Source organism: Motacilla alba, chromosome 3, assembly GCF_015832195.1.
Source record: "Motacilla alba alba isolate MOTALB_02 chromosome 3, Motacilla_alba_V1.0_pri, whole genome shotgun sequence".
NCBI classification, from domain to species: domain Eukaryota; kingdom Metazoa; phylum Chordata; class Aves; order Passeriformes; family Motacillidae; genus Motacilla; species Motacilla alba.
Window position 1 is genome coordinate 76,118,258 of NC_052018.1, and position 25,355 is coordinate 76,143,612.

At 36.3% G+C, this 25,355-nt stretch overlaps 1 protein-coding gene across 5 annotated transcripts in view; it reads right to left on the reverse strand.

Moving 5' to 3' along the window:
- Positions 1–2,028: 2,028 nt before the first annotated feature.
- The window catches only part of PACRG (parkin coregulated), a 214,659-nt gene continuing 191,332 nt past the window's right edge, over positions 2,029–25,355 (reverse strand). For all 5 annotated transcript variants that reach the window (XM_038130624.1, XM_038130619.1, XM_038130621.1 and 2 more), the window contains one exon: positions 2,029–3,183. In XM_038130624.1, coding sequence (XP_037986552.1) covers positions 3,029–3,183 — 155 coding nt within the window. In that variant the 3' untranslated portion in view covers positions 2,029–3,028. The remainder of the gene's footprint in view (positions 3,184–25,355) is intronic.

The window sequence follows — 25,355 nt, forward strand, 5'->3', positions numbered from 1 at the left end:
CAGTAATTGCCTATAAATATGCTGCTGATCATGCTTAAAGGGACATTGTCAAGGTTGGAAGGCCTACAGTTTGACTTAGCAAATTTACATCTTAAAATAGTTTTATTCTTAGTGTTTCTAAATTACCAACCTGTGGGTTTTATCATGCTTCTTTTTATCAGTCCAGCTCCTAGAAATAATAAGGTTATGGGAGAATGTTCACTTTTAAATCAATGGACCAGGCATAGGAATAGTATTGATGGAGGCTAATGTTCTCGTCCTGAACATGCAAATAAAAGCACTTTTCTATAAAACTTATTTTTCCTGATGTGAATATGCATGACCTCTATTGCCCTTATGGTTTGCCATAAGGTCACCCCTTGTTGAACCTATGTCTTGTGAAAGAAATCTTCAAGAAAGAGCACAAGGCTGAGGGCATCAGGCCCGGGCAAGTCTGCAGCTTCACAAAGTACCCATTTTCCATGGTGTCTCTTTGTCAGTCAGCAGTCTTGTCCTAGTTGAGCTGAAGGGGAGGGGATGCAAAAAGAGGGGGCTGGGGAAGAGAATTACAAAGGCTGGTGAGGAGCCTGAAACTTCTCATCCCCAGCAGAGCTGTTGGGAATGCAGAGGGGTGATGGGATGGGGAAAACCCAGGGCTGAGAGCCCGCACAGTCCCTCCTGCGAGTGGCTCTGTGGCTGGAACCCAGCGTCAGGGGAACTGAAGCCAGCTATTGAGGAGCTTTTTGATCTCAGGCAAAGAGCAGTACTGGACTTTCTCTTAAGGAAAGAATACAAATAGCTGAGGAGTGAAAGGTGGCCTGGGAATTCTCCTTTTATGAAGGGCTTGGTTTATTTCCGAGCTGAATAACTCAGCTCCCTCTGAGCCGCAGTTTTCCAGCACAGTCTGTACTCATGGGAAACCTGCAATGCCACAGTTACCAAACCCATAGATGTCAGTCAATGAAAAAGTATGGCTCAGTGGTGCCAGGGACAGTGCAAGGCAAATGGGAGAAGCTGTAAGCAAAGGCTGAGTGGATACTGCAAGGGTGGCTGTGTAGGAAGGCATTTTTGGAAGAGGAGACATGGCCTGTGCACCCCTGCATTATCCAGCTAGCCTCTGTGCTGCAAGATTGGAAGAAAAAACTCTGGAGTTTCTAGAGGCATGGGCTTACAGCCAGGCTTCACCTCCCTTTCTCTCAGAAGGTGAAAAATTTGTTGATACCCTAGACATGAGGCTGAATTTTGGCTGAGTTTTACCCATCACAGGTGTATGTTGGACACAGGACAGACCTTGTCTCAACTCTAGGGACTTGATGGTAGCCCTGGAAAAATTGTATAAAACAAAACTCATGAGGAACAAAAAAAAAAAAAAAAAAACCAGAAAAGAAATGCCTCTGGGGCCTGTGAAAAAGGCACACCTCCAGCAGCCATGCCTAAACCAGGGGCTGGTGAGTGCTTGTGGCTGGTGGCATCACTTGAAGGTGCAGCTCCTCAAAGAGGTGGGAAGAGTAAAAATCTTCTTAATATTTTTTTTTCATTCACGGGAAAGAGAAGAAAGTAAAAGAAAATCCTCAGGCTGAAGATGCCACAGAACAGAAAAAGGCAAGTTCTAGTGTCAATCTTATGACAGATATGGCTCAAAATTCCAGCATGTGGGAAGGTGCTCCCCACACTTCCAGCAAGCATCCAAGGGAGCAGGGCAGCGTAAGGGCTGTCTCTCTCACTTGGGCAAGCCCTGTAAGGTGTGAATATGGATATGGAGATGGATAAACACTTGAAAAAAGTCTTGTGTCTAACACCAAAGAGTGCATTTCAGGCTCTTAACAGTTACACTGAATCACTTGAAAGTGCAACTTGCATATATGTGAAGAGCTCCAGAAAACATAATAAAAGCCAGATGAACCCAAAGCCTTTCAAAGTACTTTAAAAAATCTCATGTTTTTAGGCAAAGTTAATAGCTCTGGTTTGTTTGTTTGAGCTGACTCAATAATTTTAAATGGTTGTCTTTGAGAATTGTAAGACTGATTTTTTTTTTTAGGTTTATTCCATAGAAATGCTTAAAAAGCAATAAAGCCAATCTCAATAGCTTTGCTTAAATCCATGACTATATCAGTTCTGTGTTATGGGTACACAGGGAGAAACTAACTGAGTAGGAATTTGTAAGGGATTCCTATAACAATAGTTACATTGTTTGCACACATACACACCACAATAATAACAACAGAAAAGCAATAGCAACCTTGCAGTTACAAAAATACCAAGTGCCCTTTAAAAATGTACATGTATATTCTGTGTTTACCCAGATTAGCAGCATTGCTAGAGACTGATACTTTACATGTGCTGTATCTTCTACCTGATTTATTCAAGTATTTTGTTTTTTTTCCTGGGCTGCTTTTCTTCAAAACTGTGCTTGTGCCTTATGTTCACCAAGAGGAACCTAAGTTCCATGAGTAAACACCTGGAAGCTGAGAACAGGCGTGTGTAACCTGGATTAATTTAACGACAGTGCCTTATAATGGAAAATATAAATTTTCCTGTTGCAGTTGGTATATACATTCAACAGTTTTATTGTATGTCAGCACACATTATTCGGCACAGCTGCCAGAGAGGCATTGCTGAACTGGTGTTTCTCTTCCATGACAAACACCTATTAAGCAGTCAGTATAAACTCTTCTTGTTACAGCCTCTGACATCACCCTCAGGGCAAGCGGACACAGAACAGCGCTTGCTGAATCGCGTATGAAAATTATAGTTTTATTGTCTACACAAGTGAAGGTTTAACTCAGATTCCTGTTCGAGTCAGCTCTGTTATAAAGGAGTGATTCTTTCAGGGAACAAACAAGCACAGTACACCATTGTAATCAAAGGAACAGACACTATTTATGTATTGGAAAGCCTTGTTCACAATAGTGCTAACACTCCAATGCCCCAGAAGCCACTATTTTAGCAGCTGTAGAGAAGATAAAGCACGACTAACAAGATGCCATACAGAGTCAGATACAGTTTTTTTAGAGCACAGATGGAATCATCCCATTTAATATAACTCAGTTTACATGCACGACCAATAAGTGGGAATCATATATTTAATGTTTATATAAGCATTTTCTCCACCGTAGCGTTCAAAGAGTTGCAGTGTCTCTTGGATGAGAACTCCAATATTTTCACGCTTCTGCTGGCTGTATTCTATCCCATCACCTAAATTAACTGGTCAATAAAAGAAAAAAAAAAAAAAGAAAAAGAAAAAGGAAAGAGTTATATTGAATTTTGTCTTACACTTCAAAATAATGACATAGCAAATTGCATTTGCTGGTCAATTGCAATGAAAATAAATGAAAATGAAAATAAGGAAAATAAACACATCCTTATATAAGATGAATGTAGATTCTCTCTTTCACAGTCCACCTCTAAAACCATTACTTCTTTAACACTGCTTATTTAAGACAAAATTCTACTTCCAGATGCATAAGTACTTTTCTAAAAAAATAACTTAATATAGACTTGTTATGGTTTGAAATCACAAATAGATCTTAGTTTGGGATTGCTCCACATTAGTCATCATATTCACACACTTATGTTGTTCCTGATAGAGGGAACCTGGCTAAAAGAGATTTGTGGAGTATAACATGGAGTATAACATCATCCAATTTCAGCTTCCTGAAAAATGTGTAAAATTAAGTCAATGCAAAAGGACAAATGATTGCAGTCCCCAGACACAGTAACATTTACTGCTGCTTTCTCTAACATGGACTAGTAAGGGTGACACACACTCATACCCACAGACCATAATTCTTTAAAAATCAGTATGAGCAACTGTGACAACAAAATAGGAACAGTAAGAAATAACTTCACCTAAAAAGTTGCTGAGAGATTTAAAGAAGGAAAATATTTTTCATTTGGTTTTAAAACAATACTCTGAAAAGAATCTGAAAAAGTATCTGAATATATATTCCAAGACATGCATAAAAATAATTTGGAAGGAGCAAAATGTACTCAGACTGGGTTTAGTGCAGTGGGGAGCTGTCACACTGCTGTAGGGTAGTCCACATGCAGCAGCCAGTGGCTTCACTCTGGCAAGTGGTGACAATGTGCCCATGTTAACATCTCAAACAATCGGTGGCACTCTCACTCAGCCAGAGAAAGACCCATTTGTCAAGACAATGCAACTCTCTGGCAGAGCTGGCCTTTCACATTTGAACAGGGCAAACACAAAAGCAAGGGTAGATTTTGCCCTCACTGTTGCTTCTAGATCCCCAGGCTGATGCTATGTAGATGTACAACTGCACCAATCCTCACATCCTCTCCTAGATCTAACCCCAAAGATCTGGATTTAAAGATTGTGGCTTTATTACCAGCAAAACCTGAAGAACTGTGGTCATGAAGAAACGGCTTGTGAACCTGGGCAAAAATCATCCTTTTGATGAATCATTCTGTGAAATATCTGACTTCTTGCACACATTTATGTCACTTTATTTTTTATGAAATGGCTTTACAAATACTGATGTGACATATGAGGACTGTGATTCTTGAGTGGGAAGGAGGTAATTTATTTTTAATGATGATTACTTTTAAGCACACAAATATTTTCCAATACATTACCTGTTAATCTCACTGACATGAAAAGCCAGGGTTGTGACATCAAAACTTATTACAATGAATTTACTGGTTTTTTACAAATAACAGATGATGAGAGTGCATAGAAACCATCAAGAACTATTAGAAAAAGGATTGACTTATACAAAAATAATAGAAAAGCACATCACAATTGGGTACAATTTAGAATAAATATGGCTTGCTCTTGCAGAAGGCAACTGAGATAACTGTGCCTCATCACCTGTCTTGCATGCGCAGGGCAAACTCTCCCCAGAACACCTGGAGGTATTTCTGATTTCACCGGTTTGAGCAAAGGAAACCCTGAACCTTGACCTAAGTCTTGGCAAATATGTAAAGGAATTACTGACTTTCCAACCATATGTCTATTATCTGTAATTTTAAGCCTACACACATGCTCTGCTAATGAGCTTACACAGCTTTCATCGTTCTTTCAAAGAAGTAGTAAAAAAAATCAGCTGTCTGGAAGTAATGGTGATACATTTCTAAGGAAGTCTGGGGGAGGCCAATGAGAAGCTGTGATAATGCTGGTAGCAGAGGTATTTTCCAGAATTGCATGTAACAATCTTTATTACAGAACATAGTCTGTACAAAAAATTATGTCTTAGATGCTTGATTAAAAGGTACCTAAGAGTATGAGGCAATGATAAAGGAAAGAGTCTACAAGGGAAGACTGAATGTGTGATGTGCAGACCATCATTACAATTTTTTTTTTTCTGCAGACCATCTGTGTTTTGTGAAGGTTTGTATCCTCAAGATAGCCATAATTCACACCAGTGTCATGACACAAGCTACAACTGACAGGACTGGAAAGGTTATGTCAGCATCGATGTCACCTGGTAAGTACTGAAATGGCTATCCTATGTATTTATAGGAATTAGCAAAGCTTTCATGCAAATATGATAATCATTAGCCCAAGACGACAACATCCATTAAATGGATGAATCAGAATGATCTGCTGAATGAACATTAGGGTAATAAAAATGATTAGTTGGAAAAAAAAATAGCCATCGAAGTATAAGGGTCTCAGCAAGCCTTTCTCTGGTTTGACTTTATTTCCAAGTCAGTTTGCCTGAGAAGCCAGCTTTGTCAGCCACAAAAAAATGTTGCATATGTAAAGTGTGAACATGGATCTGGTTCAAACTCTTCATGAAGTTGTCCTTTGTGAGGAAGAATAAATCAGCTTGAAAATGCTAGGAAGCACATTTGTCATATCTTTGACTCAAAGTGAAATGTCTGGCAAATTCAGTATGCACCAAGAACTCATTTCAGAACAAATGTTATTTCTAAGTTTAGAAGAAATGCATTGAAAGATTACTGACAGATCTAGAGGATTACAATCAGGATCCCTGATCCTAGCCCTTCCTGGATCAAAAAGTTAGTTCCCAATCTCCCAAATCATGCACCAAAGGTTTGTGCTTAAAGTGAAATGAAAGTCTTTGCACCTGTCAAGACCTGCGTTAGCTGATGCAATCAGCCAGAACACCACGGCCAGGAGCGGCACTCCCTGCCCTGCCAATGCCAGCTGCTGTAGCCAAGGAAACCCTGCTCAGGCCCTCAGGGTCTGAACTCAGCCTTTGGCAGGAAACAGAGGAGGACTTGAATTTTGCTATAAAAGGTGGTTTGTATTTGAGTCTAGACATGCTTCTATTCATGATTTGGGATAATTCTGGCGTTATTTGTATTCCATGTCATTTCATTTTAAAACTTCACTAGGGTAATGCTACAAATATAAAATATTATTGCTTTAAAGAAGGATGAGCAAGCTTCTCTCTATGCACTAAAAGCCTGATATGGCAGTTTTGATATCCTGGAGTGGACAAGAAAGGGAAACCAACCCTTAGAGCTCATTCAGATCTATTCTTAACTCTAGACATTTGTTAGCACCTGAAAGTGTCCAAGACATTCCATTAGTTCATTAGATTTCACTTCAAGGCAAGCCAAATCTCAAAAAGAGGAGTTTTTAATCTCCTAAATATGTTGCTTGTAAGTATTTCACAGATACCAGAGCTTGCTCCTGATGGTGATTGTTCCAAAAGTTCCGCTTTACACAAATTAAAGGCAGGGTTTTCATACACCTTTGTTGCAGGGATGTCATAGATCTTGGGATATTAGATTTTCCACAAATGTTAAATATCTGAGGAATGCTTAGTATTGGAATAACATTTAAAAGAAGTTTCTGAAGTGGCTGTGAAGCCAGTCCAATGTTGCCCATTTAGAGGAAATTTTTAATCAAATTGTAACTCAAATGTAATTCCTTTATTCTTTACTGATGAAAGTGTTTCTTTACTGATTTTAAGCATATATAGTCATACTTGTGTATTTCAGTTTGTCTTGGAACAAAATGATTCTCAGCAGAAATTTCTGAAGTGCTACTAGTTAACAAAGAGCTCTGGTATAGCAGTTTGGAGTGGGCTTTTTTTTTTTTTTAACACGAAACAATAAAACTACTTGGAAAGATAGGCATCATTCCTTCCTTTTGAGTCTTGAAAAACAAAGATACTGAAAGACAAAGTGACTTCCAAGTCATGGAAGGTATCAGTCACAAACCATGATTCTCAACTTTAATTGTTGACAATGAAAGGACTATTTATGGTAAAATATAACTATGGTAAAAATCCATTTTAAGTGGCTCAGCTCACCCTAGTCAAACCAACACCTGTTTTTTCAGCAATTAGAATGACTACAGGAATGCAACATGCTAACCTGAATGTTACTTCAAAACAAAAAATCCCAGCTGCAATGTGATTGAGCCTGTCACATAACAAAATGCAGTTAAGTAGTACAAACTAGCATTAAAATTTTTTGAGGAAAATTTCAGGGCTTTCTTTCCTTCTAGGAGTCATCACCAATACCAAGAAATAAATGGAAGCTGATTTCAGCTACAGACTGACATGCATCCATGTCGGGGTTCACATCATGTAAGTTCACTGCTCAGGCACAGTTCAGAGCTTAATTAAGCTTTCAAAATCTTCTTGTTAGGATAAATTTAATTGTCATAGAATGTGTTGGCTTCCTGACTGGAGTGGAAAATGAAAGCCCTGATGAGTCAGTGTGGGGAGAGAGGAAGGCTCCTTTGCACCACTCCTATCACTGTGACTCAGAACACTGCTTTGAAATTGTCAGCTCCAGGAAGGATGAGGTAGTTCAGTCTCCCTGTTCATTTAATTGAAAGTCTGTGAAAAGTCACAGGGTAAGAGTCTGAACCCCTCCTGTCTGCTAAGAAACAGTGGGACATTTCCAGTTCATTTCACTCAGGGCAAGGAAGAGACACCAGGAGGTTATGACTTGTGGTTGTTACTAACCCGGACATAGAGCCCCATGTTCCCTTTGTGAAGGCTCAGAGCAATGTAAACATCAGTTCTAAATGTTCTTTAGGATAAGTCTAGATTATGTACACACAAAGTGCAAACTGGCTTTGAGTAGGCTGGTCCCAAAGCTAGAGTGCTGGAAAGAAGAGCTTGGAGAGTATTTTATGTTGGAAGGAACCTCTGGAGTCATCTGGTCCAAATGCTTTGCCCTAAGCCAGCCTCATTTCCAAAGTTAGACCAGGTTGCTCAGGGTGGAACATCGCAGTTGCTCAGCACACAGTAATCCCAGAATGGGAAAAGATGCAGAAATCCCCTTGGGCTGGCAGAGATTTTCAGCAGCCATTTCAAATGTGATGGAGGAGAGTGCTACTCCTTAAATATGAACATGTGTTTCATGAAGGAGCACTTGCTGAAGTTACAAATGTCATAGGGAGAATTATTATCTGTTTTGATACAAAATAAATGAAAACTTTTGGTGTAGTAACAGATTAACACACATATAACACAGCCTTTGGAAGCTTAATCTTATTCCAGAGAAAGAGGCACAAATTTTGCTGAAAAATTATTAAAATTTCATTAACAGTCTGATTTGAAATCATGAAACATAATTTTAAAAACTGAAATTAACACGTATATTTCAGAGCATTTTAAAACATTAAGGCTGAATGTCTTAACCTGAGAAGGCCAAATCTCTGAATAAGCACAGATATATTTTTTGACGCTATCAACACTTGAGTTCCTTGTCTCTTGCTTTCCTTGGCTCTTCCTTCTATTTTTCATCACTAGTGCTGAGTGTTTATCACTTTACAATGCTACAGTACTGCAGAGATTGCAGAAGAATATTTCAATCCAAGAAGGCATGTATGTTTAAAAAGAATACTAATATAGAGACATTTCAGCTCATCGTGTCCTAGAAAAGATTTTCTTAATTCTCATTGAAGGCATTTTACTTTAGCATAAAATATAGATTCTTCCTATAGTTATCTTCCATATGCAGCCAGCTTTTAGTTATTTCACAAATAAGCATTTATAGAGAAATGAAAGCACTGTTACTATAAATGCTATTCCGAAAGTCAGTAAGTCAGCAAGTAGAGGAAGTGCTCTGATTGGGCAGGAAACATGGAAATGATGTTTTACTAATGATGTAAGCTTACTAGAGATAGCTGCAACTACTTGCAAATTGCTGGAGTAAAAATAAATAAATAATAAAAGAACCAACAACCCAACAAAAACCTAAACCAAACAAACCAAAAAACCCAACTGAAAATGAGCCAACACAGCAGCTGTTATCGCAGTTTTTCCATTTCCAGGAAATGTTATCAATACCACATGCAATCCTTTTTAAGCCCAGGTTTCAGGATTTTTTTTTCTCTTTGATTTTCTTTTAATAGAAGTACAAGAATGACAAAGAAATCACAGGTTTTGTAACAAAATTTATTAGCAAACATATCAATGCAGTAAAAAATAAGCAATTTTTTTTTCCTTTATAAGTACTTAAACTTCTCCAATTAATTCAGACTTTGAAGTTTGCCTATGTTAGTGCTACAGATCAATATCAAACAAGGCAGAGTTAAATAATCTTAGATAAATAGTATGCTCAACAGGGGAATGGAATTTGGAGGCTGACATCTCATTGGCCTTGGGACAAGGTTTACTATTGCAAAACAATATATTAGTCACAAATCAAGCTTAACATGCAACAAGAGTTGCACCAGTTATGTGAATCTGATGTTCTGCCAGTTGTTTTAGATGTATATAAGCTAGTTCCAAGTAAATAATATTTTTTGGTTGGAAATAATGTTTTTGTGTGCAAAATTTGCATAGCTTTGCTGGATTGATGTGAAACATGTTTGTTCATCCCATTAATTTCTCATCCAAATATAGCATCATTAATGCAAAAGGAATTAAAACCATGAAAAAACAAATCTTTGCATGTGTGTGTAATAAACATAATTTATTTTTTAGTATAATTCAAAGTGACAAACCTGAAAGTCCTCAAGTGCTTCAAAGATCACTGAGTTCAATATGAAACACAATCCTAAATCAGCTAATTTGTGACATTGAGTTACACACAACTTAAACCCAAGATGTTTAGCAATCCATCCTCTTTCCACCAATTGGAAGTTTTTTATTAATGCAACCAAAATGCTTTTAAGGGGGAACCCTTTGTTTTTCTTCACAAGCAAAAAGCTCAGTAATCCGTTACTTTGTTAATAACTGCCGCTATGTTTGTACATCTGCCATGTACTAATGGAATTGGTTGTGTCTAATTTTGCCATTCAAAGTCATTACTATTGAAGAAGTCTATTCAGTCTATTTGCCCATCAAAAATTGCACAGAGAACTAAATGACTTTATCGACTGCTTTCCTAACTTTGTGACAGAAGGATGAGCCCTTTTTTTTCAGGAGAAGTTTCATCTCAACATGAGGAAGAACTTCTTTACGTTGAGAAGAGTGCTGGAACACGCTGCCAAAGGATGCCATGGAGTCTCCCTGTCTGGAGACATTCCAAACCCACCTGGACACGGTCCTGGGTCACCTGCTCTGGGTGACCCTGCCTTGGCAGGAGGGGTTGGACTATGTCATCTCCTTTCCAACCCTAACTATTCTGTGATTCTGTGGAATGTGACCATATAAAAATAGGTCAATGCATAAAAAATTTCTCATCAAAATAACGGGAGCAAGCAGTTTGATATGCCTATAGGTCGCTGAATATGCCTAAAGCTGCCAGTTTTCTAGTTTCACTCTTCCCTAATTAAGCTAAATAAGCAAGAGGCTGAAGTCAACAGAGGGTGTTTTAGCAGTGATTTGAGAAAGGACAAGGAGATGAAAGCTATGAATGACTGTATGGATTTGCCAAGATTTCTTTCATTGCTGTAGGACAAGGACAGAATTTAAGCAGTTTAAAGGACAATCAGCACTGAAACTGGAATGTGCTATTTTATCCTCAAGCCAGACATAAAGGAACATCAATACTATAAGGACCAGGATATCTCCTTCTGTTGTGTTTTATATTTTTGCTATATGTATATTTATATATGTGTGTGTGTGCGTATATATATATACATATATATATGTATACATATATATGTGTGTGTGTGTGTTTGTGTGTGTGTAAATTAATTGAGTACTCTACTCTTCCTTTGTTTTTCCAGTTGAATCAATTCATATTATAGATGGAAAAATAGCCTTCCCATGATATGAATTTGCTTTCTTTTTATGAAGGACATAAAAATAAATACTTATCAAACACTCATTAACAGCTATACATTTTACATTAAGAAAAGCATAAACTTGAATTCATAACAGTTTTTCAAGTAAACAGAAAAAGCACCAATTTTTTTACAACTAAAATGTATTATAATGTGTAGTCTTACAGAAATCCAAAACAGATAAAAAGAGAAAGAAAATTGTGTCCCCTAGGTGTGGTATTTCTGCAGATTCATGGCTTTTGAATTGAGTAAGTTGAAGCCTTTTAAAAAATGTAGAAACTGCACATACACCACATTCAGACTGATTTTTTTTCTTTTTTTTTGAGTTTTAGGGATCTGAATTAAGTTGAAAAAAGGTAAGTGAATAAGAACCATTTCATGAGTGACTCTTAACTGGAAAACAATCTTCTTCTTGTCTAAATTACATCAGTACCAGGTGATAGAGGATATTTACATGCCAGTGACCTGACTTAGACCACTTATTCAGATTTTGTAGATTGACACACTCTTGCAATACACAGCAAAACCTCTTGTTTTGCCACTTATATAATGTTTATAAGATTACTTTCTTTACTATCTCATATATAATCATTATTTACTGTGCCACTAAAGATATCACAGACTCTAGGCTGTGTTTATTAAAATGTATTCCTAATGTTTTCACAAAGGGATCACAGTGTTATTAAAACACAAGCATTTTAGTGAGGCATAAATATATCTGTTTCTAACAATGAAGTAATTGCATACAATAAGTGTGTATAAAAACAATAGGATGGGAAATGATTAGCAGTTTTTAAGGTAAAATTAGTATTGACATATATTTAAATATTTTAAAATAAAAATATTTTTAATATATCCCATATATTTATTTTATTACACTTTATTACTTTTCTTCATTGTTTTAAGAAAACAGAGATGTTCCAGTAAAAATTATTAGTTAAAGGTTATTTTTTTCCATTCCAGATAGCATTTTTTTCTGATAAAAATAAAAAACAAACAAAAGTCCTAGCAATAGGGGTAAGAATGAAGAATATATTTTTCTGATTTCCAGTGTTCATGACACAATTTTATTGTTGGCATGTATGATATATAAATATATATATTTATACGTTTAAATATGTAAATATATATTTATACCATATATATTATATTAATTTATATTTCTATTTATTCATATACATTTGTATATTTCAATATGTAATAAATATATACAGGAAAAAACTGCTGCTCCTTCTTGCATTGCTTACACCTGAAGAATTGCAATCATCCAGAAGCATATAATGCCTTAAGGTTGTTGAAAAAAGACCTTTAAACATCTGTTCTGGAGCTACACATGGGAGTAAAAGTGGCTTTTCTGTGTGCAAAGAGGATACATGACATGCTGAGCACTGTGAATTGAAACCTGGTTAACACTGATCATACAGGTGTCATAAGAGAGACAACCTCCAACTGCTAACAATGCAGCACTTCTGGTTCACTTTGTAATGCTTCTCTTAATATCCTTCCACTTCATTACAAAAGCAGTGAACCTGAACAGTCATGCTTAAAAAAAGAAAATACCTTTGCTTCTCAGGTGAATTTGTAGTTGCTTGTCCAAAACAGCTGCACATATCATGTATCCATAGGCAGTGAAGTAGTTACAGTAATCTCATCTCTTCTGCAGTGGTCATTTGAGTGTTTGCTATCCTGATTTGCTGCCTTGCCATCAATTTAAAGCATGAGATTTTTTTTGTGATTTATCATTCTCCCGCCAATCCTGGAAAATATGACCATTTTTGTCCTCTAACATTGCTAAAGCATGCTACATCTTGTAACCACAATCTTAATTCCCTATTCATCATTCATTCATCTTACAGTCCTTCCAGCCCTGGTGCCTGACAAGCCTACAGCTGCTCAGCCTCCGAAGGAAAACAGCTCCCACACACACATGGACATGCACGTCAGGTCAGCGAGGAAGAGACAAGAGAAGAGGCAAGTGATATGGCTGAATGCTCTTGGTCAGCTCAGGCTGGCCTAGAGCTTTAAAACAGCCAAGAAAACAGTTTTACAGCACAGCAGAGCACAATGTGTTTGAATATTTGAAGTTTGCATTTTCATGTATTATAATGAAGTGCAAAAGTAAAAAGCCGTCAAGAAAATACTTCCATGGCAACTTAAATATGTTTTCTCACACTTGGGTGATCTGAGAGTACATGCACACATTGTAATCAGCTTTACATTAATAACAATGGAATGTCCATTCCGATGAAGGAAAGTCATGAAGGGGGTTTTTAGATAAATTTGGGACACCTTGCAAAGATAACCTGGAAGTCAGCGTGACTAATATCTAAGTGGGAGATATTTCAAGAGTAATATCCTCTTGAAGTTTTCCTGAAATGCTTATTGCTCAGTGGATAGGGTCAGCCTTCAGAAGAAGTAACATCTCACAAAATTCCTTTATTGCTTTTCTCCAGCAGACCACAGATGGCTGTTTCATCTTCTGTGTTGTTTGATGCTAATGGCTGCAGTGAGTTTACAGGTCTCTGACCCAACTCTGCAGCTGCACTGCTGCTGAATTGGTACTCATGGAAGCAGTACCTCAAGATAAGGAGAAAATTCTGCATCAGAAAAATATCACTGAGCATTTTTGGACAACAGCAGTGAGAGCAGAATGGTGATTTTGAAGGAAAAAAATGATGTTATTTTAAGGGAAAAGAATAACATACATTAGTCTCAATAAAATCATGTGAGGAAAATTCATGAGTCACCAAGAAATGTCATCACTGGATGGTGGTATCTGGAAAGGTCCTCCTCAATTACTTGTCCCAACACAGCCGAAGTTTATTGGGTGCTTAACTGATAAGTAAAATTGACATTTCTTGTCCCAGGGAGAAGAATGTGGACATGGGAGAAGTATAAGACAAACAAAGGCTGAAAGTGGAGGGAGGGAAGCCAAGGACATTCCTTTGGCTAGTTAATTTTCTGAAGTATGCTTCATAAAGGTTCTAACTATAAGAATATATGCATTATGGTTTAACATAATAATTCACAGTGTAACGAAAAACATCCCACTGGATGCCAATTAACATGTTATATCTGAGCCTGTTGACTTTCTGCTGTAATTCTGTAGCAAAACATGGTTGAAGGGTAGGTAGGCTTACCTGCACATCTGTTGCTAGAACCCAATATCTTTGCTTTACAGTTATGAGTAAGAATCTTACCTACTTACTTCCAAGTCTGCTTGGGAAATGATTAGAATGGAATGTCAACTGCATTAACGCAAGCACGTGGCTCTTTCAGGAAGGTGTGTATCAGCTAAAGAATTGACTTCATAAGATAGAGGAGGTGAACTGAAGCTGTTACCAGCCTTTGAGAAGAGAGGTACCAACAGCCTCCCAGTGCTTGAGACCTCTTCTCCTCTACTGTATTATTTTCCTTTAATTGTATAGATTAAAAAAAAAATACAAAATTGTAACCAAGAAATCTCTTGCTGGTTTTTTAATATCCTCATTTTAGAGAGGCATAAGCTTTCCTCTCTACCTAATATCAAAAATGCAGAAAAGTCAGTAAGTTCAGGCATGCTTGTTATCAGATCTAGTGCCTCAGCCATCTGCCTCAACAGTTCCTGAAACTGCTGATAGTTGTCTGGCAGAGATTATAACCACTGTCACTGAGTCCTGAGAAGACATTGAAGAAGTCAAGCTAATATTAATTTATTTGCATATCTTTGCCCTTGTAATCTATCTCTATCTAGCAGGTCAGAATGGCTTAAATTTGGGTTATGGTTCTATAGGGGTTCTAGTTCTGTAGGGGAAATGGCATGAGAAGATAAGAACTTGATTTTATAGGAGAGGAACAATAATAGCACTCACAATTTTCAGCTAACAGACTGACTTAACTTCACACATCCACAGAAGACAACTGTGAAAACAGGCAGAATTAGAGACACAGGGCAGGAGACAACACTGTGGTATAATTCTTTTACAGCCAGAACAGAAATTTATACTATGTCAGGAATTGCAACACTTAATACCTGTGGGCTCTGCAGAAGACTCGGTAGGGCTGCATTAAATTTACCTCTCAGCTTATAGTAGGAGTTGGATTCCCAAGAGCAGTGTTCAAGAGAGTGAAGGGCTGATCAGTGAGTCTCACAGAGCTACCCAGTGGGGAACAGGGAGCAGAAGACTTTTTCTCTGAGACTTAAATATTTGCATTTGGCCTGGAGCTACAGCCCAGGAGCTTTCCTGATGGTAGATAGCTATTGCCATTCCTTCTGGGTGAGACTGAATTATTCTTTAAAAGCAAGTTGTGTCAGGAAACTCTAGTGATGCCTGTTTCCCATGGACGTGTGCTGATTTTGCACTACACCTCTTTACAATGACAACTTGTTTCCCACGAGTTCTACCAGTTAATAGAGGGCATGAGCTAAGGCATGTTTTGACACTTGTATCTCTTGCATACCCTACAGACAGTTCTGTCACCAGGACATGAATTTGGATCCCTCCCTCCTACCCAGACGCTTATTTTTCCAGAAGCTTTGCCCTTTTTTCAGTTTGACTGAATTTGGACAATGAGTTCAAAAGTTATGTGAGTTGAGGGGGCGGCTGGGAAGATTTACAGAAAAGAAAAACCTTATGGCCCATTAAGCCTGGTGTTTTTAAGGCAGGCAAAAAACCAAAAAAATAAAAAAGAGCAAGGGCAGAAATGACTGCCTTAGTTTTTATAGTTTGAAAACTTAGTGATGAAGCACCCTCCCAGGAAGCAGGAAACAAGCCCAGCCTATGTGGTTTCAAATCTGCATCTTACATGATCAGGGAGATTTCACCTAATTATCAAATTATTTACTCATGGAGAAAGGCTCTTGTGACCTCTACCTTATGATTTGGCAAGGAAGCAGCTGTGGAGACAGACCTATTGTGAGACTATGAACTTGTGCCAATATTTCAGAAAACACAAAGTTTAGCACCTGAATCCAATTTTCTGCAGCTACCTGAGTGGGTCGATCCTGAGCCTTTAGCAGTTCCCAAATGAAGGCTGCAGTAAAGCAGAACATCTGTACATGAGGCTAGATATTTAAATGTCTAAATACATATTTACATGAATACAGTCTACAGTGCCAATTTTTAAGTGTTTTGACTTGAACTAACTTCCTAACAGATGGTTATTCTGAATCTATCTTCATTTATTTATGGCTGTTTATGTTTTTACAGATATAATAAATGATCCAAAGCTTATTCCTTGTCTATTTATTTATATTTTAATAAGAGTTAAAGATATTGTGTTACTGCACAATTTATAGAAATTATATAAAGATGGTCTTTCTGTGTTGTACTTACATAAGATGCCTCTGAATAGTCAAGGAAAAACTTCTATGACCATAAGACAAAGTGAACAAGCATAAATGAGATGTTAGAATCATTTATATTATTGTAAACTTAAGTGAGATGTTGCCATAAAATAAACATCCCCCAAAATACATGAAATCAAAAAAAGAGGAGAAGATACAGGAAGATCAAGAAAATATTTAAGTATGTATATGAGAAGCTTTGGAAAGTGGAATTCAACAAAATTCATGCAAATTTTCCCAATAAGATAAAGCTCATGGTATATAAAATGCTTGGTCTGGTATCGTAAGCAGATATAGGCCTGACTCAGGAAACTGTCATGAAAATGTAAGTGATTGCAAAATCTGGACTAAAGACTGTTTATTTAGCAAAGCATTTCCTAACCAAAGAAACAAGCATATACAAAGTATTAAGAAATGAAGGGTATAATACTGCTGCCAGCAATAGTCACGTCTCACCATGTAAATCAATGAGTTTCAGAAAAGTAAATGAGAGAGGGAGTTAGCTTTTCTCTGCCCATTGCAGTGATTAATTAGCTTATTTTCAATAAGAAAAGTACTAGTTACGCTGTTATCTCGTAGCTTTTTTCACATTATCAATAGCACCAGAAAACAACAGCTATCCCTTACACCACTAAAAGCAAAAGGCACATGTGACCATGAAACACTGTGAGACTTCAGTAAAAAATGTCATGAGAAAGAAAATTCCTTCCCTTTGAAGTTGTATTTGTTTATATGTAAGTTTTAATATCCAGGGAAAGCAAAGCTTCCTGTAATAATTTTCTTACATTACTGTGACATGCATTTTTAATGCATGATTTTAACTACAATTGTCTAAAGAAGGTTCAGAGGATATTAGAGTTGCCAACTTTTATTACACAACTTACATGCACTGTAACACCACTACATTTGTATCAAGAAATCAAGTCTGGAAGAAAAGACAAGGAAATTTTCCCACTGAATGATAAAGTTGGTTTATTTCCATAAGCCAAATAAAATTTTCAGGAAACATAAACTCAAAAAATTATTGATGTAGAACGGTTTTTATCACATCAGCTGCAGAACTCCACTGGGGAAAACAGAAAGGAGAAGCCCTAAGGCCACATTTTGTGTGACCTAATTCTTTCAAGGGTATGTTTCTGCAAATTTTTAGGAAGTGACAATGCAAATGAACAACAGTTCCCACTGTGATGTTTTCATGGAATTTCTGCATAACCTCCAAACAGCAGACTTTGCACCAATACTACAGTACATAGTTTTGTTGTAGAGCTTAATTACTTTTGGATGTAAATGAGCAGAAAAACAATTATCACACTCCCAGCAGTAGAAATGGTTATGCTTCTATAAATTTCTGGTATTCTACTGCTGTGATTGTCAATTTAAAGTTTCAGTCTCTGTGCTGCTGCCAGTTAATGATTAGTCTACTACATTTTGGTGAAATTGCACTCCAGTCAAGGGAAATGAAGTAAAAAGATGAGGGAAAAAAGAAACTAATATTTTTGAAGTCTAATTAGAGTAGCAGGGCCAGTGCTGGACTTAGCTGTGATGAGGTTGACTTTCTATTAAACTCAATACACTGAATTCACTGAGAGGAAGATCAAATGCCATGATTTCATTTTCATGGGTGATGTGTTAATAGGAATGGGATTAACTTCTTCCTCATGTAGTGATTTTTTTTACATTAATGTAAATCAGAATGCAATCATTCTTCCCTTTGCAAGTATAGTTTTAAAATCTGCCACTTTACTTTCAGAAGGCGCCATGCAGTTTATTTTGAAGGAAATCACATTGCTTTAACAAAGGAAAAAAAAAATCATTCTATTGTCTTCAGCATCATCATCAGTGTCTTCCAGAAGTACATTTTAAGAGCTTCCTATGTCAGACAACCATTTCTTACTTATATAGTTTTAACTCACGCTGCTTTGTTTCTAAATGAGTACTGCAGTAAGTGAATGTGCTTTCATTTAGCAACTTAAGTTTTCCATTTAAACAGCTAAAGATCGCATTTGAGCCATAGTTGACAAAAGCATGCTAATAAAATTATTTTAAAATTAATATAATTGGATTTTATCTCAAAATAGTAATACTTCTGCAAAATACCCCCCAAACCCCATAAAACTGCAAGCCAAACCCTTTCCCCCAACCAATAATCCTAATATTGAACTCTGTATTTCTTCCCTAGAGCATGGATCTATCATATTATTTCACTTCTCCTTTAAAAGTGTTATTGGGCATTAACCACATATATTACCAGCATATCCGCTGAAATACCTCAGGGTTCCTGACACATGATGTCACACTTGGTACAATAAGTAGGTACAATAAGTATTGATATTAAAACTGGCTTGAATGCCAATAAATATATATTCTGGAGAAATATTACATATGAAGCTTCATCCTTCCATCTACAATTATTTAATACAAAAAGATCCAAACCATATATAATTTAGATAAGGCAGAATAGCATTTTAAATGAAAAAGGTCAGATGCATGTACTGCACATTTTTCATTTTAAATTGTGCACAAAGTCTACTTGTAGACCTTTGAAATTGATGGCAAATGTGAGTGTTTATTCAGCTGGAACTTTAAGTATTTCATATATAATGCATATGTTCCCTGAAATACTTTAAATTTGCTACTGCAAACAAATACTGGGATGTTGTGCACACATCTCAAGTATTCTATACAGCAGATTAAAAATGTGATATGGACATCAATTCCCTAATGTTTCATAATGTCTATTCAATAGTGAAAGAAATCAATAGAATTTTATATTTTATTTTCTAAGAGAACCACAACACCCCACTTCTTACACGAATACCAGGAAAATCTAAGGAATGCATGCTATATTTATTTTTTTTCTTTTTAAATATTTTTTGTGAGGATTTTCTCAAAAATTATTTTGAGAAATATCTTTAACATAAATACTTCTATTGGCAGGGTATTTTCATTGGGGAATAACTTTGATAGTCCAAAATATTTGATGTGTCAATAGTTCCACCATATTGTTTATCTCAAAAATGTTCTCAGCTTTCACTTGTCCCAGTGTCTCACATTAAACAGCTCTTAAAATACAGAAGTTGTACAAATTCACATTCTATCAAGACAGAAAATGACAAGAAGGGACTATTGAGTTAAATTTTGCTAAAGCTATCATCTTCCAGCCTATCACCTTATACTGATGGATTCTCATGTTAGCTAGAGCACCAAAGCAGTTCACTTGGATAGCTTGGCATTCAATTATAGATTGATTGAACTGTTAAAAATTTTGAAAAATGCCTTTTCCCACCTAAGATTGACTACAAAGCTGTACCTGAACCTGTTCTCTTATGTCCTGGCTTTTTCATTGAAAACTCCTTGAATGAATTACTGAAATTTATATTACTTCACCAGAGGTACCACAAACACTGAGTGTTGTTAGCCTTTAAAATGGTCAGGCCAAAGATGTGGTCTCTATCTGTGAAAGTCCTGTAAGAAATGTTTTTCCCCATGTGCTGCAGAATATATTTATACATGAGGAGACTGTCATGCTCAGTTGTTCTCTTTTGTATTAATCATGAATCTATCAATCTGAAAAACGAAGCTCATGGGAGCAGAAGACAGGCTAATTCAATAAGCAGAACAAAGGATTTCAGATTCCCTGTCAAAGGACATTAGATTGACCACAATTTTCTCAGCTTTCAGAACAAAGCTGGAAACTCACTTCAAATTAGTATCCTCATAGTCTCTAGAAAAAAAAAACAGCTACAAAGAAGAAAATAGGACATGGATCATGGTGGAAGGGGTGAGGCTAAGAGCAAATAAGATTGCTGAGCTGTTGTGAGTCTAATTAATTTTTGGAAAATACTCAAATCCTATGATAGGTAACATTAAGATAGGGGAGAAATACTTTACCATGGAAAAGTATTTAATGTTGGGAAAATAGAAAATGTTGGTTAAATACAAAATCAGACAGGAGAGTGATTTTTTTTTTAAAAATAGCAATGAAATAATCACATTAAGTAATAAATAATTTGTGGCTTTTACCATAATCACAATTGATTGCTTAGTTGTAATGGTTTCTAGAAAAGAAAATGGTTTAAGAAAATGTGCTATTTAAAATGCATGTGTATGGTACTTTGTAACAAGGTATGGATTATAACTGTGTAATTGACTGACATTTCATTAAAAAGCTTTAAATTGAGTAAAGATGGGTGTGTATTGAACTGTTGCATTTTAGTGCACTTCTGGTGGCAAATCAAGAGCTCGCTCTTGAACTGTGTCACCACGGGACTGGGGCTGTGTGTTGGAGGGCAGTGTGTGTAATCAACACACTGGTCTGTCCCTACCAGGTGTTATCTCAAGACATGCACATGTTGTTTCCATCTTCTGAACCAAACAGAAAACATCAGGACAAAATATTAGATTACTTTTCCACAAAATTTAAATACAACTACCCTTAGATAACTTTTTTGGAGTGACAAACACTTATATGAGCTGAAGGTCTGGCCAATTCCATTTATTTGCAAAAGACAAAGTATTTTCCCAAAGACAAGTGAGTCCCTAAGTTTCTGAAAAAAACCACAAAAAATCATCTTACCCTCTTAAAATCACCTAGAAAAACATACTTGGAATGTTCAGAAATTTAACACAGACCCTAAAGAATAATTTATAAATTGGCATTAAAGTCCAATATTCACTCCAGGTTTATTGACCCAGCAGGAAATAAGTGTTATTTAAATCTTAAAATTGCTAGTGCACAGAATTGAGTTTGGTTTCAGGAAGAAGAACAGAAGTAGTAGAGTGAGGCAAAGATGAGTTTTTTGGATGTCTAGAACATGATGTCAATGAGTAGCATGTGACAGAGCCCACCATTTGACATTATGAGCTTTCAGTGCTGGAGGTCATTCCTTGGAGTTGTTTTATTTCCAATATTGTCATTAGACCTACTTCATCACAGCCCATGTAAACAGGGAAATGGCAAGACCTTGGTCTTTAGGGATGTCTATAAATAACAAAAAAAATAAATCCAATTTTGTCCATGGAGATGAAGTGAATGAGTAAGGAAGAGGTATTTCCTACTGTTACTATGTAAGGTCAAACTCACTTCAAGAATATAGATGCCATTTTAATTGAGGTACAAGAAGATCTGCAAACAGAATCTAAGATAAGGCATCTACCATTTTAAGCAGAAATAACAGTAGAATATGTACATAATATTAAATGCTTAGCAAATTGACCTTAGTAGAGTTTACAAATTTGGATCTAAATATAAAATGCAGGTATTTGAATCACCATTTATACTCCAGCTATACATTGTGATCATCCTTTTGCATAATTTTAACACCATTTGTTTGTTACACTTTATTTATTAAAAGAAACAAATAGTATATATTTTATTTTTCAGAGAAATATTTTCTTACAAATAGCAAACAAGAAAAAAGCATTTGAAATTATTCTTCTTCATACAAAATGTTATAAGCTTCAGAATGTATTCTAAATGCTCCTGAAAATTGGATATTTGGAATTTTTGTTAGTTTGGTACCCACCATTGCTTCACCTTGAACAATTAAACTGGCTTAATACAGTTTCTCTATGAATGATGAATGAAAAACATACTGTTCACCATCTTTGTTAAGTGTCACTGAATTTAGCACGTATGCTAGGAATGAAATCTCATTTCTTCTTCTAAATTTGTAGATCACAGGTTGCATTAAGTGGAGAGTAACTCCCACACAATGTTTGGATTTTGTACCATTATATTTCAGTAACTTCTAATTTCATCATTATAGCATATCCTCTTAGATGTGGAAAATGTTTTGCTTTTTTTTTTCTGAAGAATGTTTTATTTTTTTAACATATTATTTCATAATTCTCATAGTTCTGAATCCCATGATTGATTAGAATAGGGATTTGAACAAATAAAATAAACATATTTTGTTGGCTGAAAACAACTGATCAAATATAAAGAGACAAAAATCAAAACATAAACCTGGGTATGAAAGGCCCTGGATATCAGTGAACATTGACTGCTTACCTGATTTTTAACATGGGCTCCCATGGGCTTCAGTAGAACCCTGAATCCACCAGGGACTTTTTCTGATGAATATCCTGACTATCACTGGCAGGCTTCATTTATAAATAAGAGCCCACAATGACCTCTCTTTTCTCCTGTTTTTCAGGTGTGTAGCTGGTATACTTGGATATTTATGGCAGTGGGCATTTACTTTATAGCTTGCTAGCTCTAGTAGTAAGTATTTATGTCTTAACCAGTATCTGCATAAGTTTTTCAGTGAGCCACACTAACACAGAAATACAGTTTGAAATATGCTTTCAAACTACAAACTACTAATTAACATGTAAGTGGGCATGGCTACAGTACATGGTGACAGTCATTTATAAAAATTTTTGGCTTTGCTATTTAGGAACTGATGTGTTGAGCTATAGATCTTGATACTCATATTAACTTTTACAGTTCTTGGTGATACAAATAACAGGATTTTACATATATATAAAGCCTCTAGGATTATTGGCAATAGCATAAAAATAAATAAGATGTAGAAAAAACCCTTCAAACAAGAAGCCTAGTGAGGCACAGGATCTTCTCTAAACTCAGCTGGAGAAAAAATAATCTTCTAGTATTTTTCTCTTTCCACATAAGCTCTGGAGGTTAATACAACATATAAAATAGAGTCAGTAGTATGACCGCTCAACTAACCCTGAAGTTTTCCAAAAGATATAAGACAAAGATCATCTAAGCTTATTTCACAACTACAGTCACCCACATGATGAAATCATTGGCCTGTACTAAAAGCTAAATCAGCTTCTGGATGAAGAAAGGGTATATTTCAAAAATTATTACCAGGTAACTTGGAGACTTAAATTGGTATGAAGATAAAGATAAGAGGAGAAATGTAGATAGCATGCTGGGTTGACACATATCAGCTGGATATTCACCCCAACACATGAGAGTTGGAAGTCAAACCAACTGGTTTGTTTTCTGGTGTCTTGTCCATATGTCCACAGTACAACAACACCATGGAATTTTCTCCAATTAATTGTGATTTACCCAAATAGTCTGGAACTGCACTGAAAGCTGTAAAATGAGAAAGCTCCAACACCCATGTAGAAAGGTAAAGGTGCATGATACTTCTACATTTATCTTCTTTCCATGGTAAACAGCAATTAACCTTTCCAAGAACTGAAATCACACATGAAACAAGAAATGCAAGTAACAAGGACAAATAAAGTTTCATTCCCCACAAATAACAGCAAAATGAAAGAGTAGAAAGAGCATTGGAAGGAACTGCTGTGTGACCGATCTTCTGGAAGTTTCCAGGAAGCATGAAGATTATGTACATTTAAGAGGATAAAAAAATCAAATTTCATTTAAACACAACTGATATACATTTCAGTAATTAAGATGATTACTATGATGTCAGTAGATAAATCTCTATTGTTTCTTGCAGTGGCCTTCTGCCACTACTAACTTCACTCTCAGTTTATTTCTTTCAGGAAATAAAGGGGCTCATTTATGCAAATAAACTTGATATGGGCAGATATGAACTACCTTTCTGATGGCCGATGTTGCAGATTTCTAATGCCTTAGTTTCTGACAACACTGACTCAGATTCCAGAATGAATCCTCTCCACTGGAAGAATTGTACAAGGTACATTGTTATAAAAAATTACTGTCTGAACCTTCCCACATAAAGGCTGAAGAAATGTAGAAGCAGGTAAGAAAGGTAAGCCAATAATTACCAGGGGCAACAAAAATTGCAGATCTTCTTGCTGGAATAGACTTCCAAGTAGTTTATCTATCAATTTTTTCATGTCTTCATCTCTGCCACTTCATTCAGAAGAAAAGACAGGAATTCATAGGCTTAAGTCATTGCAGAACAATCAGCCAGGCATCAGGAAGGTTCCTCTCTGGACTATCCCATCCATTCCCAAGCTGCTAATCTATCTGAAGGTTAATTGGAACATCTTTCTACTTTGCAAAATTACAGTTCCATTTCTCATTCTAAAATCACACACTAACTCTCAGTACTGGGTAAATATCCAAAGTCACACAAAACTTTGAACTTCTGAATGTTCACAGACCACCCGGGTAAGAGCCGGTCATTCCTGTTTACAAGATTTCACAGTCTATGAAATGCAGCTAAGCACTAAGTTTGATAACAAGCTTTTCATCAAAGGACAGTTAAATCAAGTAAATCTGAAACAATGTGTCACTAAGATCCATCATTGTAATTTTACAGTGCGAAGTCAATTGGAATGATAAGAGAGTGATTTTGTGCTAAATAAGAGATAACATAGTCATTCTCACTTTAATATTTGTATTCAAATTAAGGGCCAGGAGTCAAAACAGAAAGCAAACCTAATTTTTAGACCTTAGTCCCCAACTTTAGGAAAGCAGTTAATGTACTTAAATCCATCCTAGCTTAAGAGATACAGTTGATTATGTTCTTAACTATAACCCAATGCTTATGTTCTTTACATGATGTTTGCCTAAATTCATTACCACAAAAAACAGTTCTTCGAGTCACTGCTGGAAGATTCTCTATCCAAACCTCAGAACTACATTACCAGATCAAAAACTAGGCATACAGGATTTAAATATTCCTTTGCATTCAGGATCATTTGTTAACTTTTGCACGCTTCTTTTATGTTATATACAAATAAATATGTTCATTCTCAGTGGTCTGAAATGGTGAATGGTAAGAAATGCAGTGAAATGCTGTGAATAATAGCGAAGTAAACAAAGATGCTGCAGCTTATTTAGGTTCATCTTGTAAACAGGCCAGCCGTGTGTTCATCAGGCAGGGGCCATGCTGGGCTGGGTTATCACATGTGGGTAATGTGCCACATTCCTCTCGTGCCACACTGTCGCATTCCTCACTGTGCTGGATGGAATCTCACAGGCTCACAGCCTTGACAGAG